Source organism: Danio rerio, chromosome 21, assembly GCF_049306965.1.
Source record: "Danio rerio strain Tuebingen ecotype United States chromosome 21, GRCz12tu, whole genome shotgun sequence".
NCBI classification, from domain to species: domain Eukaryota; kingdom Metazoa; phylum Chordata; class Actinopteri; order Cypriniformes; family Danionidae; genus Danio; species Danio rerio.
In genome coordinates this window covers 4,034,964-4,051,693 of record NC_133196.1, presented here as the reverse complement: position 1 = coordinate 4,051,693, position 16,730 = coordinate 4,034,964, and the positions used below count along the sequence as shown (strand labels likewise).

The 16,730-nt window shown below is 37.2% G+C and overlaps 1 protein-coding gene across 7 annotated transcripts in view; it reads right to left on the bottom strand.

Moving 5' to 3' along the window:
• The window catches only part of ctif (CBP80/20-dependent translation initiation factor), a 133,610-nt gene that overhangs the window by 47,610 nt on the left and 69,270 nt on the right, over positions 1 to 16,730 (bottom strand). For 4 of the 7 annotated variants that reach the window (XR_012397076.1, XR_012397075.1, XM_073935696.1 and 1 more), the window contains exon 8: positions 14,621 to 14,697. Coding sequence is in view for 4 of the 7 variants with exons in the window: in XM_073935696.1 (XP_073791797.1) it covers positions 14,621 to 14,697 (77 nt within the window). In the remaining 3 variants the exon portion in view is untranslated. Of the gene's footprint in view, positions 1 to 5,964; positions 6,040 to 14,620; positions 14,698 to 16,730 lie in introns of all 7 variants that reach the window. The other 3 variants (XR_012397074.1, XM_073935695.1, XM_073935697.1) reach the window with 1 other exon arrangement.

Here is a 16,730-nt window from a genome sequence, read left to right as displayed (position 1 = left end):
AGCCTTAACTTTACATTAATAAGCGTTAGTAAGCAGTTTATAACTGCAGCTACAAGCGCTCTGTTCTTGACTTATAAGCACCTATATAATGTGTTTAATAATTTCAATTTCATATTTAGTTAATGATTTATATTTCATTACAAAATTAAGTATCACATTATTTACAAACCAGTTGTATTTAAGATGAGTTGAGGGTTTTTAGGATCATTCAAAATGAGTTAGAAAATGATTAATAAACTATTCAAATCAATGTTTATTTGTCTTATTATTCAGGCATATATTAATAGTTAACTAATATGTTAATAAATGCTTTATTAACTCAACTTCATGCAGTTTTGTGACCTGATCTAAAGTGAGGACTATTTATGCTTTATAAATCCCTTATAAATGACAAATAAAGGCTCAGAGTCAAGTGAAAAATAATCACGCAATCCTTTCTAAAAAGTGAAATTAATGTAAAAGGAAAAACATAGCCAAATAACAGGAGTGTCAAAATACGACATAAAACTGGATAAAACAAAACCAACAATATAATAACTTAACAATATAATAATATGCAATGTTTAAACTCAGTGGTTTTCTTTTAGATCAGGTTGCAAAGATTTATTTTTCATTTGAGTTACAGTTTTATTTGTGCATCTTTAAATGAATAGGAATGAATGATTAAATTTTTCCTGTTTAGAATTGAACTGAGCCTTTATTTAGCATTTATAAAGGATTTATAAATAGTGCTATTTTTAGATTAGGTCACAAAACTGGATGAAGTTGAGTTAATAAGGCATTTATTAATATACATAGTAACCATTAATATATGCCTAAATAATAAGACATATAAACGTTGATTTCAATAGTTTATTAATCATTTTCTAACTCATTCTGAATGATCCTAAAAACCCTCAACTACTCTTAAATACAACTGGTTTGTAAATAATGTGATAGTTAATTTAGTAATGAAAAATAAATCATTAACTAAATATGAAATTGAAATTGTTAAACACATTATACAGGTGCTTATAAGTCAAGAATAGAGCATTTGTAGCTGCAGTTATAAACTGCTTATTAAAGCTTATTAATGTAGAGTTAGTGCTTAACAGATAATGAATTCACTATTTGCTAACGCTTAATAAATTATTTATAATGTGTAGTTATCATAAAGTGTCATTGAAATGAGTTATTAAAATTATTATGATTAGAAATGTGCTGAAACAATCTTCCCTCCATTAAACAGAAATTGGGGGAAAAAATAAAGAGGGGGGCTAATAATTCTGACTTCAACTGTATATCATTTATTTTTCTTAACACAAACTGCATGAGCTCTATTATTCTGCGCGATGGTGATATGCTGTATGCTGAAATTAACGCCAAAAAACAAAAAAACAAATACAAACAAAAAATATAAATAGAATAACTTCAATGATAAAGTATGCAGCTAAGCCAACATGAGACGCAGTTTCATCAAGTTAATTGGTTTGGTCAAGGTGAACACTTTACAAACTCCTTTAAAAAGTTTAGAAAGTACATCTCAACCTTGCTAAAGTGTAAATCTCAGAACAGAACAGAAGAAAAGAGTGAGCTGAAAAGAAAAGCTCTGAAGGAAAGTTGAGTTTGGTGAAGATTCTGATGAAGGCCTTGAACGAGTTTCTGAAGAGAATCAATGCAAAGAATAAAAAAAAAAAAAATCAAGCAGAATGGCAGGACGGTCGAGGACACAACGGCCAGAAAATGGGTTGAATGTCAGATGTAATTTTTGAATTCAAAACTGGGTTTATTAAATTATTATTCTGCAACATCGTGTCTGCCCTCTCTGAAAATACACGGACAGAATCAACGGTATATTCTGTCTCTTAACGTCAAAACAACCCACTAGAACTGATTGAAGATTTAGCAATGGCATTTTGCTCAGAGAAGTTATAAACACACACACACAAACACACACACACCCACGCACACTTACATGCACACACACGCACGCAAGCACGCAGGCACACACACAAAAAACAAGTGTAGAACAACATTAATCCATAGATATGTACACTAGATGTCGCCTGACCTATTGTTGTCTATTGGAAGGAATGCGTCAATAGCGCCGCCATCTTGCTACAGGGTAGCGCTCTTTTGAAATGAATGCGGGACCAGGGTATAGTGGAGGACTGTGGCCATCCAAAGCCAGAGATATACACATATACACATATATCTGTGATCGGGAGTTTTCCAGGATGTTAGTATGAAATTTTTTTTAATTACGAAAATTATAATTTTACAACACTTTTCTACATTGATGGATCAGTGACCGCACGAGCATTCCTGACAAAAAGCTTGTGTTTGTGTGTACAGAAATGTACTATTCACCCTCCTTGTTAAATTTGATCTAATCATGTCCTGAAACACAGCTCCTCTCCTGCTTTCACTTCTCATACTGACAGAGGGAGCGATTCGTTTGTGAATGAATCTCCCAAACGACTCTTTCACTAACGTTAGCCGACAATAATAAAGTTTCTGGCACTGCAGCATCTCGTTGTCATTTTTCTTTTGCATTGTTTGGTGATTTTATTCAACAAAACTAGCATAAGCCGAGTGTTTAGTGCGAGTTGGAGCTGCTTTGCCTTATGGTGAATGCAGTAAGTGACTGTTATCATCAGTACCGTTACCTGATTAGCATAAAAAGTTCAGAACATACAAAAACAGAAAAAACGTAATATTACCTATGAAATGTTCTGCCTTTGTGCTTTGTTTTCTTTGTTTGCTCTTTACTACACATGTAGACAGCACTAAAGTCCCGCATCTTCACGTAATAACACTATCTTGACTAGTGCGGTTCAATGACATTTGTCCTGGGAGCACTGTACCAATGTGGCGGCGCTATTGACGCATGCTCAGGGTCCCTATGCGATATCTAGTGTACATATCTATGACATTAATCTACTAAATGGTGCAACAAATTACAAGCTACTTGGCTGCATTCACACCGCATGGTTCAATTGACCAATTTTTTTTCCTCCCATGTGGCACAGATGGGATGTGGCCCGTGTACATGTAAGCAGGGAAAAAAAAATCACATAGGTTCCGATTTACTCAGATTCAGGCCTTGTTCATATGTTGAAATTTATCCTGAATGAATCAGATCTGTTTCCTCGTGTCTGCAGTGTAAGCAGTTAGATCGGATCTTCACCTGTCAATGCAAATCGTGCATCACTTGCAATATAGCGAACGATGTCAACACTGATGCTTTCATTCAGAACAGACTTCAGCAAAGTCCACAGACTCATACACCCAAGCTTTTATTTTGTCAGGTAGCACAAGTAGAAGAGAGAGAAAGAGATAGAGAGAGAGAGAGAGATGGCATCCAGATCTCTGCCTCTGGGGGCTTCAATCTTGCCGTCAAGACGCTGAGCGAGAGGGCTCGCAGAGCATTCTATGACAAAGTCACGCTTTGGTCAATTACAGTTACCAACTAAAAGATGGATTAAATTATATCACGCTATTATCAAACCTATCTTATTATATGGGAGTGAAATTTGGGCACTAGTATTAAAATGTGAAAATTGGAATAAAAGTTTAATTGAACGAACAAAATTAGAATTTGCTAAAAACATATTACATATTCACAGAAACACGTCTAGCATTGCCTGCAGGGCTGAACTGGGTTTATACCCGCTAAACTTGGAGATTCAGAAACAAGCTGTTCAGTTCTGGCTGCACCTGCATCAGTCGGACCCCCAGTCTGTCCAATATAAAGCCCTTCTGGCTAATGAAAAACCTACAGTGTCTCATCCTCTAAACACACTGGTATCTGAACTACTGAAAAAAAAAACACAAACCGAAATCGTCCCCAAACAAAACCTTCACAAACAAATTGACAAAACATTAAAATATAACTATGATGAAAAACTAAAAACTGAATTCAACCTCCAGACTAAACTTAAATGTTATTCGGCCCTAAATAGAACCACATAGTTGGCAAATTATTTATCATTAAAACAATTAAAAGAAAAGCACATTCTTTCTAAATATCGCCTCAGTGATCATGACCTAGAAATAGAAAAAGGCGGACATAAAAATTCCTGGACTCCTAAAGAACAGACAATATGTAAACAGTGTGACACAAACCAAATAGAGGATGAGACGCACTTCCTTCTGTTTTGCCCCAAATACACCATGACTAGAGAAATATTTTTCCCCAATTTGAAACATTGATCAGTTCATTTTTTAATTTAAATGACTCAGAAAAACTTTACCATATACTCGGAGAGGACGAATTGACATTTAGACTAGCTGCAAAATATGTATACACCCTACACACCATAAGACATGGTTAATATAAATTTGTGTATCTTATTTAAATAATTTAAACTTTTTACTATTATTATTATTATATTTATCAAATGTATTGTTTTTTTTTTGTGTGTGTCATATCTTATCTGTATAACTATTAATTATTATTTTCAATGGTTTTAATATGTTTCATATTTGAAGTGCTTTGGCAATACTGTTCTTAATGTCATGCCAATAAAGCAACTTGAACTTGAAAGAGAAAGAGAGAGAGAGAGAGAGAGAGAGAGAAAGAGAGAGAGAGCGAGCAACATCTGCCATGTAAACAATATAAGCTAAACTAAAACTGTTGCATACATCAAGTGCATAAATCACGCCATGGACATTACATTAAGATGCCTGCTGGTTTAAAAAAAAACTAAATTAAAAAAAAATAGCCAAATGACAACTTTTCTGTCATATATTAATGTAAAACAACTTTTCAAAAAGAATTTTAAAAATTAAATCTTGTGAGCAGATTAAATACAGCAGTTGAGAAATTGGCACTATTATTATCAGCTGTCAGTCAGCGCCCGCTCTTTTTTTCTTTTCGTTTTTTTTTTTCTTTGCCGTGTGCAGTGTAAATGCAGACAATCAGATAAAGTCACGTTTAAAAGATGACGTAAGCCGGCCATCAAAAAAAAAAAAAATACAATCACAAAATCTAAATTGACGATTAAGATCTGTAGTGTAAATGCAGCCATTTATTTGTAGTTTATTATTTATTTATTGATGTATTTTTGTTTTAATATACATCATATAAAACTAAATAAAGAGAAAATTTCCTTGGTATCGAAATATTTCATTTTATTTCAGCTTACATGTTTAGTAAACAAGTAAACAAATCTTTTATTAAAAAATTTATTTTATCTTTGCCATGATGACTACATAATAATTGACTTCATATTTTTCAAGACACTTCTATACAGCCTAAAGTGACATTTAAAGGCTTAACTAGGTTAATTAGTTTAACTAGGCAGGTTAGGGTAATTAGGCAATTTATTGTATAATGATGGTTTGTTCTGTAGATTATCGAAAAAATATATAGCTTAAAGAGGCTAATAATTATTGACCTTAAAATGGTTTTTAAAAAAATAAAAAACTGCTTTTATTCAGGCCAAAATAAAACAAATAAGACTTTCTCCAGAAGAAAAAATATTATCAGACATACTGTAAAAATGTCCTTGCTCTGTTAAACATCATTTGAGAAATATTTAAAAAAGAAAAATAATTTAAAGGGGGGCTAATAATTCTGACTTCAACTGTGTATATATGAATGGATAAAATCAATATATAATACACAAATATATATATTACGTAAAAAACTAAATATATTTAAAAATACATGTCTATGTTTTTGTTTTTTGCGAGTGTGTATATACATAATACAATTGTGTATATACAAACAAATATTACGTTAGTAAACATTTATTTTGTATGTGATTAAACCTGATTAATCTTTGCCCAGAATTAATCATAATAACAGTAAGAAGGAAGTGTCCAGCGATCAGGATTACATCTGCAGGTGCAGAAGAAAGCAAACAGGAGGTTCAGAGTCCAGAAGAGCAGAAGAGGGTTAGTCTGAAACCCGTCCCACAAGCTGACCGTCATCGTCCCGTGAGCAGACAGATCACCGGACTCGTTTGAGACACTGACCTGGAGACCCGACGCTTCCCTTCGGGCGACAACACCACAGTCAGCTGGTCCTGAGGAACTTCTGATTTGCTACGACTGGAGATGATGACCAATGAGCAATGAGGATGAGACGGGAACAAAATGAGCAAATTTAAATAAAATAAAACTTAAATCATAAATTAAAATAAATTCATTATTACATATGAATAATGAGCTCGAGACGGGGAAAAAAGAGGAGATTGGAGATTAAGCTCAACACTGAAAGGATAAAATAAAATCGAATAAAATAAAAAGCTGTGATAAAATAAATAAAATGTACAAAATATAAGATTAAATGATTGAGAAAGTTATGGTGTGTTTAGGATCTAATGCAAAGGAAATCACTTTTGAAAATTCTATAATAAGACTAACACTAATATTAATAATAATTAAAAACCAGTAGTAAATGATTGGGGCAGTTACGGTATAATTTACCTAAGAAAAATAGAAAAAAATGTTAAAACAGAATTAAATTATTTATAAACTTTTTAAAAGAATTGCAACTGTAAAAAATAGTAAATGAGTAATAGTTCTGAAAGGGTTTAATATTAAAATATTTATGTGTGTATGTGTATGTACTGTATATGACTTTGGTCAGGTATTGTGAAAAAAATACCTGAATAATATTAWWATATATATATATATATATATATATATATATATATATATATATATATATATATATATATATATACACACATAAATATATATATACACATAAATAAATATAAATAAATAAATATAAATAAATAAATAAATATATATATATATTATTCTGTTTTTTTTTTTTTACAATACCTGACCAAAGTCTTGTCGGCTATCCAAGTTTTAGGAACAGCAAATAATAAGTTGACTTCTAGTTGATCATCTGATATCAGAAGTGGCTTATATGAGAGATAAAGGTCTCTAGATTACACTTAATTGACCACAATAAAATCATGCCTTGAATATTAATTCTTTAATTAGGACAGTAAGGTCTGACTTTGTTTAGACTAAAGTCTCATCATTGAACAGAAATAATGTCCAGTATAGAATATAAAGCCCTGCTGCAGTGGAGACAGAATGAATATTGTGTCTGACTCCATCATGAGCATGGAGGACTGCATCATACATCTCTGACATGACTCACATCACTGATTAATAAAGTCATCTGGAATGGCAAAGAAAGCCTTCCTGCAGGACTCCCAGAGCTCATCAAGAGTCTTTGTGTTCATCTTCAATGCCTCCTCCTTTATCTTACCCCAGATATGCTCAATAATGTTCATGTCTGGTGACTGGGCTGGCCAATCCTGAAGCACTTTGACCTTCTTTGCTTTCAGGAGCTTTGATGTGGAGGCTGAAGTATGAGAAGGAGCGCTATCCTGCTGGAGAATTCACCCTCTCCTGTGGTTTGTAATGTAATGGGCAGCACAGATGTCTTGATACCTCAGGCTGTTGATGTTGATCATCCACTCTGCAAATCTCTCACACGCCCCCATACTGAATGTAACCCCAAACCATGATTTCTCCTACACCAAACTTGACTGATTTCTGTGAGAATCTTGGCTCATGTGGGTTCCAGTAGGTCTTCTGCAGTATTGGTGATGATTGGGATGCAGATCAACAGATGATCCAACAGAAAAATGCACCTTCTTACACTTTTGATCAACTAGAAGTCAAGTTATTTTTTTCTCTCAACTGAGATCCACCACAAGACTTTTGTTAGGTACTGTGTATATGTATTTATCTTTAATGTGCATATATTTAAAAAAAAAAAATTAAAGGCAGAGGTAAATGGTATAAAATAAAATAAAAAAAGAAACAGCATTATCCCATGGCATCAACAGTTAAAAAACCAACGTGATCCAGGAAATACAAAAATGATGGCTGGTTTAAAGAATGCTAAACCATCCCCATGAGCTGTACTGTTTTACCGCAAAATGAATACCCAAGTTCTTTGAGCAAGTGTGAATATAGAGGATAAACATGCAAACACAGACACACACACACACACTTGATCAGAGTAACCTTCCCTCAGTTATTGGCTCCTAATAAAGTGAAACTGCTGCCTTCCTGTGAGATTCTGTCAGCAAAATACAGCAAACTAATGCAGAGCACGAGAAAGAAGAGTCAAGAAATGATGCCAACAAACTCCACGAACACAGAGACTCTGGCAGAGCATTGAGGAGAACCACAAACAGCAGAACAACACCCTGACAGAGAAAGAGAGAGAGAGAGATAGAGATTGCCACAAACTCAAGACAACTCTAGACAAACCCAAAGCAAGAGCACTTCTTACAGTACGCTGTTTGGTTATACATTCATTCATTCTCTTGTTGGCTCAGTCCCTTTATTAATCCAGGGTCGCCACTGCGGAATAAACCGCCAACTCATCCAGCAAGTTTTTGCGCAGCGGATGCCCTTCCAGCCGCAACCCATCTCTGGGAAACATCCACACACACACACTCATACACTACGGACAATTTAGCCAACCCAATTCACCTGTACCGCATGTCTTTGGACTGTGGGGGAAACCGGAGCACCCGGAGGAAACCCACACGAAGGCAGGGAGAACATGCAAACTCCACACAGAAACGCCAACTGAGCCGAGGTTCGAACCAGCGACCCAGCAACCTTCTTGCTGTGAGGCGACAGCACTACCTACTGCACCACTGCCTTGCCCTGTTTGGTTATAATTATTTATAATTATATTATTATTTATAATTAATTATTATATTATTATTTATAATTAATATAATTATTAATTACTTATTTCTATTTATTATTTTTATTGTCTTAAATACTTTTATTTTATTATTATTATAAATTGTATTTAATTATATTTATTTACAGTGTATATAATATAGGCAGCTGAAGTCAGAATTATAAGCCCTTCTTTGAATTTTAAAAACAAAATTTTATATTTCCCAAATGATGTTTAACAGAGCAAGGAAATTTTGAAAGTATGTCTGATAATTTTTTTCTTCTGGAGAAAGTCTTATTTTAATTCGGCTAGAATAAAAACAGATTTTATTTTTTTAAACACAATTTTAGGGACAAAATTATTAGCCCTTGTAAGCCCATTTTTACTTGATTATCTGAAGTTTTCAGCTTAAAGTGACATTTAAAGACTTAACTAGGTTAATGAGGCAAGTTATTGTACAGTACAAAATGACAAAACAAAATAGCTCAAATTGGAGCCAAAATTTAATTGAAAACTGAAAAATCTGACTTTTTTTGTTGCATCATTTAGTCCTTTTCTTTTTTTGATGTACAGCGGGGAAAATCAGTATTGAACATGTCACCATTTTTGTCAGAAAACATATTTCTAAAAGTGTCATTGACTCGATTTTCCCCAGAAGTTGATAGCAATCAAAGAAATCCATAAATGCAAGGAAGACTAATCTAATTAGTTTACACATGAAGTTCTGTGTAATAAAACGAAATGACGCAGGGAAAAGTATTGAACACATGAAGAAAGGGAGGTGTAGTTCAGCAGCGAAAGCCCAGACAGCAGCTGAAATCTCTCAGCAGTTCTTCAGCAACCCTCTGCCCTTCCTCAGTGTAAATGAATATCAGCTGCTACATGAGCAGGAGGATGAAGATGAAACCAGGGTGGACATTTCAGCAAGACAATGATCCAAAACACAGACAAGGAGACTCTCCAATGAAAATCAAGCTGTAGAATGGCCCAGCCAATCACCTGACCCTAATCCAATAGAAAATACAGAATAAAGCTCAGATTTGAGACCCACAGAAGCATCAACAATTTGACACTCACACCTGAGCAATGCAGGTGACTTCATTCTCCATATGAGAGGTGTCTTAAAGCTGCAGCACAAAAAAAAGGCTTTTATATAAAGAATTAATTACATTGAGTTCTTTCTCCTTCTGTCATTTCATTGTTATTAAACACAATATTTTCAGATTTTTTTATTTTATATATTTTTATTTATATTTTTTTTTATGTTTGTATTGTTTGGGGTTTTCCAAAATCTGGTTCAATTCCACGTCAACAGCTCCTTTAGAAAAATTATTCCTAGGAAAAAAAGTGTTCAATACTCCCCCCCACTGTATTTAATAGGAAAAGAAAGTTTTTTTATAAATTAAAAAATATAATATATACACCAATATACACCAAGCTTTTTTGGTGTAAGTTTTTTTTGTTATCCAAGCATTTTTCTGAAGTACATAATTGTATTTCTTCTGGACTCAGATTTAGTTGACAGTTTAATCTGTGACTCTCCTGACTCAAAGGCAGCAGAAGGCCACTAACGGACAGGCAGCAGTGCATTGTGGGCCATTATTCACACATAAACCGTCTATTCTGTTCCACGCGTCCAGTCAAAGCAAGAGCTCAGTCCTGAATAAAAGTTTTCGATAAAAAAAAGCAGACATGAGAAGCGTCCAGCCGGACTCACACAAGGACATCAGACACCGCTTTTCTTCACACAAACAAAGCCTGAACAACAGACGGCTTCGCTTTCTCTCTCGCCCTCCGCTTCTGGACCAAAATATTTGCTTTCTTTCCTTTTTTTTTTTCCCCGCGGTTTCTTAGCAACAGCAAATTACAACAGAGAACTTTTCAGATGAGGTCAAAGTCAAATCGCGCAAAAGAAAGAGACGAGGCAGAAGACACATTGCAGATTTCAAGTGAAGATTGTGACTTGTGACAGATGCAGAAACATAACACACGCACACTTAAGAGCAGTGGCGCCTGCAGCCGTACGGCTGTGCGCACCATGAGAGGGCGGGAATTAATGCCACTTTTTTTATTTATTTATTACATAATTTAAATGGGTTATTAAACAGTATACACTACGATATATTGACAAAGCAAGAAAGAATGAGAATAAATAAAGGTGTGCGTTTGTGTGTTGTAAAGTGTGTATGTACTTGCATGGTTGGAGTTGGGTAAAGAAATCAGTTGGCTTTAGTTTTGCTGGCGGTTTTGCCCACCTAAAAATTACAATTTAGATAGCTATTGTTTAAAACAAGGTTAAAAATGAGTAAATACTCTTTAAAACAGATACATCTAATTGAGACATTTGCCAAAAGGTCTAAAACTGATGATACAAATACTGATCTCCGGCACGGGGTGGAGACTGCAGTATAATTAGCACCTAAAGGCTGATTTATAGTTCTGCGTCAAACGCCGGCGTATGTTACGGCGCTGACGTGCACCTCTCAAAAAATGTAACTACACGTCGCAACGACACATAGCGCAAGCTCTGTGATTGTTCGGCTTGGTAGTGCTGACAAGTCTGGGCGGGACCGAGAGCCGCTTGAGCCCGATGGAGCGATTGTTTACAAGTGTGGAGTCCCGTGAAGGAGCTCCGGATGGAAAGTTTTTTTTGTGTTTACCTCATAGTTAAAGTTGCTGCACGTCTGCCGGTTCCTGCCTCAAAATGAGCGAGTTTGAGCCACTTGTACATCCAGGAAGTGTTCAGGAAAAGCAAAACAGCAGCGAAGAAACTCGACACAGAGAAACATTTACACCTCACTGCCAACTAGCGTTTCGGAAGTGTTAATGCAGACCAACAGAGACAGCGCGCAGAAGTATAAATGCACAGTTACGCACGTTGCATGCGCCGTGGGTTACGCCGGTCACTTGACGCAGAAGTGTAAACCAGGCTTAAGCCAGTTAACTGTCGCTTTCATCAGACAGATCAGATCCAGCCTCCTTGCATGGAACGGCTACCATTCAAGGTGTTTTAAACCAGACTGGCATAAATAAGCAGACATCTCCATTCTCACAATGAGTTTGAGTTTTCTCACCCTTAATTCCAACCGAATTTGTTCCACCGAAGTAATGTGGGAACGTGTTCAGTGCTGTTGCGAATGCTTTGTAAACGCCTGTCCTGCTTATTCAAATCACTTGATTGAATGAATTAAATTGTAATTGACCGGCGCAACATGGAAAACTATTTAATACAGGCTTCTCTTATATTTCACTTTCATTTTATTTAGGCTAGATTATTACTTTATTTGACAATCCAGTTCGTGATTCGGTACTGTTAGCGGATTTGTTTTGAAGCACTTCACCTCAAATGTTATTCGTTCTTCTATTGTGCGTAGAAGATAACTGACCAAGAAAACTATTTAAACAAAGAGAAAAACTGGCGAGGCAGTGGCGCAGTAGATAGTGCTGTCGCCTCACAGCAAGAAGGTCACTGGGTCGCTGGTTCGAGCCTCAGCTCAGTTGGCGTTTCTGTGTGGAGTTTGCATGTTCTCCCTGCGTTCGTGTGGGTTTCCTTCGGGTGCTCCGGTTTCCCCCACAGTCCAAAGACATGCGGTACAGGTGAATTGAGTAGGCTAAATTGTCTAGACTAAGCCGAAAAGAAAACGAATGATTGAAAGAGACAACTACATACGTAATTCGTTTTGAAAAGATATTTTTTCAAAGAAAAATATACTTTTGTTTGAGCCCGTCCACCACGGCCGGAGTGGGACTCCTTTTTAGCTCTGGAGTTTCAAGCCTAAGACCGGCTCACTTCAGTCGACGACTGACTATATTAAAATAACGTCATTTACAATTCAGTTTCAAATGACACTAACACGTCTTTTTCAAGGACACAGCTGCTTTAGAACTTCAAATGCTTTTCATAAATATGAGAACATTAATGCTTTATAGATATCCAGTCCTTTGTAACGGTCGTCACACACACACACAAAAAACATATGTACCCCTACATAAGTAACCCAAACAGAATTTTCACAGTATTACTGTTGCAACCAGCTCAATGTTGCAACATTAGAGAGACAATACGGACCAGGTAAATTGAAAAGAAAAATGATTTATTAACAAAACATAATTAACAAAAGTATTTAAAGCAATCAAAGTCAGTATAAGTGAAAGTCAGTAGTAAAAAAGCATGTGTATGGAAGTGTACTGAGCTCATGATCCAAACACTAACTAAGATAAATCAAAAACACCAAGCAGAGACGTCCGGCTAATCGAGCTCCGTCCCAGACAGAATGCCGGACTCCTTATAAACACCACACAATGGGTCTCAGGTGGGATGACCCACCCACCAATCTGCAATCATCATGCAGGCTCTGCAAATCACAAAATTCATATACAAACAGGTCCCACATGGGACCTAACAATTATACTCTGGTGAGGTTCGAACTCAGATTGGCAGCGTCGCAATGTAACGTGCTAACCACTAGACCTTGATGGCACTGTTAAGGATTGTAGTTATCTGCTGCTATTGATGTCTACTCTTTTTCTCCCCTTTTTAGATTTCTGATCAAGTTACGTCAGATTTATTAATGTAGTGAATCATCTGATTTTCATTGAGCATGTGTAATATTCATTAATATTAATTAATATTCACTAAGGTGCCGCTGTTTGGGGTGGAATGTGGTTCAGCCCGCAGGGTTAATGATGATCATTATTAACCTGCGAGCTGCATTTTGCTCACGGGGCTGCGAGAAAATAAATAAAAAGAGCGGCGCTGCAGCAAAATAATGAATAAAAAGAGTGAAGCAATGGTCAAATATACAAATAAATGAAAAAAGTGCAACTGCTGAAAGTGCAAGCAGCAAGGGACACTGAAAAAACGGACTGGCCCACCGGGAATTCTCCCGGTTCTCCCGATTAGCCAATCCGGGCCTGCCGTCCACGACTCAACTGTGCAGGTGGATGATTTTCGGTCAGTGGAAAGTAAGGATTTAATTAATGCTTCACTAATTGTGGTGTATTACAATCTTCTGTCATATACAAGCATTTTTTAAAAGTGTCATAAGTTTAAAGATTGCGTCTTGAGCATGTTTTTTTTTTCCTTTGTGCTGATGTGATTTTATTACATTTAGATTTCAAAGAAAATATATTAATTTTAAAAAGGAAATGATTAGACGAATGTCATAACGAATATCCTTAATGCTGCCTTTGATAGTAAGCATCAGTGTTTCTTGATATGATTGGGAGAAGGGGGCGGGGCGGTGCTGGATTTGTGCAAACCTTCGAATAAAATCCTGCAGGCGCTTTCAGGTTCTATCGCTCGCTCGCTCGCTCGCTCACTCACTCACTCACTCACTCACTCACTCACTCACTCACTCACTCACTCACTCACTCACTCACTCACTCACTCACTCACTCACTCACTCACTCTCTCTCTCTCTCTCTCTCTCTCTCTCTCTCTCTCTCTCGCGCACGCACGCACGCACGCACGCACGCACGCACGCACGCACGCACGCACACACGTACATCTTTATGAGGACTTCTCATAGCTGTAATGAGGTTTCTACTGTACAGACTGTATATTCTCTCCATCTCCTCCTAAACCAGTCCTCTTACAGACACGATCTGCAGTTTTACATTTGCAAAATACTTCATTCTGTCTGATTTAGGAGCTGTTTTACTCATGGAGACCAAAACAAATGTCCCCACAATGTCGAAATTTACTGGTATCACTATACTTGTGGGGACATTGGTCATAGAAAAGATGCAAAAACAGTATAAGCGCACACGCACGCACACACACACACGCACGCACACGCACACACACACACGCGCACACACACACTAGAGCTGTTTGTTTTTATACCAGAGGTATTAATGTGACGTATTTGCCAAATTTTAACTTCAATATTTAACTTCAATAACTCTTAAATATGTGGAAGATTTCGAGGTGATGGGAGGTTTGAGACTCACCGGCGGTCGTTCCTGCGGCGGCGAAACAGCTTTTTAGTGTGTGCGATTTCAGCTTCATTAGGCATAGGAGGAAAAACCTGCAGACACAGAACGAAAACACACACATGAGAAACACACGAATAGTAACTGCCACGGTGCCTCAGTGGTTATCAACTTATCCAGCATGCGTTTTCCTTCCAGTCGCAACCCAGTACTGGGAAACCCCTATACACACTCATTCACTACGGCTGACTTAGTTTCTTCAATTCCCCTGTAGCGCAAGTGTTTGGACTGTGGGAAAACCGGAGCACCTGGAGGAAACACACACCAACACAGGGAGAACATGCAAACTCCACACAGAAATGCCAACTGACCCAGGCGTAACTCGAACCAGCTATCTACTGCTGTGAGGTGATAGTGCTAACCACTGCGCTGCCATTTTTAATTATTACATCTCGTAAATAATGTATGTACATTATATCGTGATCATTAATAACATGAATTACCGATCTCACACACGTACACACACACACACACACACACACACACACACACACACACACACACACTCACATACACACACACACACACATACACACACACACACACACACACACACACACACACACACACACACAACCATGTAGACACATGCAAATATGCACAAGTACACACACACACACATCATTTAAACTCACGTATACACGCGCACACACATACACACACAAACAAACACACACTCACACACAAACACAAACTCACAAATACTCACGCATAAACCAACACACACACACACATACAAACACACACACGCACACAAACATGCACAAACACAGACAAGCGCACGCACACGCACACACACACACACACACACACACACACACACACACACACAACCATGAAGACGCATACAAATATGCACAAGCACACACACACACACACACACACACACACATCATTTAAACGCACACATACACGCGCACACACACATACGCACACACACACACATAAGCTCAAATATGCACAGACAAGCACACACACACAAACTCACAAATTCTCACGCATGAACCAACACACGCACACAAACACACACAAACATGCACACAGACAAGCACACACACACACAAACATGCACACATGAACAAACATGCGCACACACAGACACACACACACACACACACACACAAATGCATACAAATATGCACAAGCACACGCACGTACATGCACACAAACACACACACATGAATAAACGCACACACACGCATACAAATGCACACACAAATGCATATGCATGTAAACACAAAAATATGCACAAGCACAGACAAGCACACATACACATGCACAAGCACACACACAAGCAAACACACACACACATACACACAAATGTACACACACACAAACGCATACAACACACACACAAATACACACAAATGCACAAGCACACACACACACACACAAATGCAAACAAACACACAAAAATGAAAAAATAAGCACAAACGCACAAGCACAGACAAGCACACACACACACAAACACACAAATGCACACACAAGCACATAAACATACACAAACATGCATAAAAACGCACACAAGCACACACACACTCTTGTACATCTGTATGAGGACTTCTCACAGCTGTAATGATGTTTCTACTGTACAGACTGTATATTCTCTCCATCTCCCCCTAAACCAACCCTCACACAGACACGATCTGCAGTTTTACAAAATACTTCATTCTGAGTGATTTACTTTCATGAAGACCAAAAAATGTCCCCACAAGGTCAAAATGTACTGGTATTGCTATTCTAGTGGGGACATTTGGTCGAAAGGAATAAAACACCATGCATAATACAAGTTACACACACACACACACACACACACACACACACACACACACACACACACACACACACACACACACACACACACACACACAGTCCTCATGATTTCTGTAAGTGACCCGTCAGAATCTCTCAAGCCAAAACCGCTGCATGCCGATTGGCTGCCTGTGATTGGACACAGATGTGGCGGGAGATTAGTGTAATTGTTTACTTTTCCTCGTCGGCACGGTAATGAGGGCTTCTAAGGCATGACTCCGCCCACATACACAAATCACAGCCAAAGACGGACACT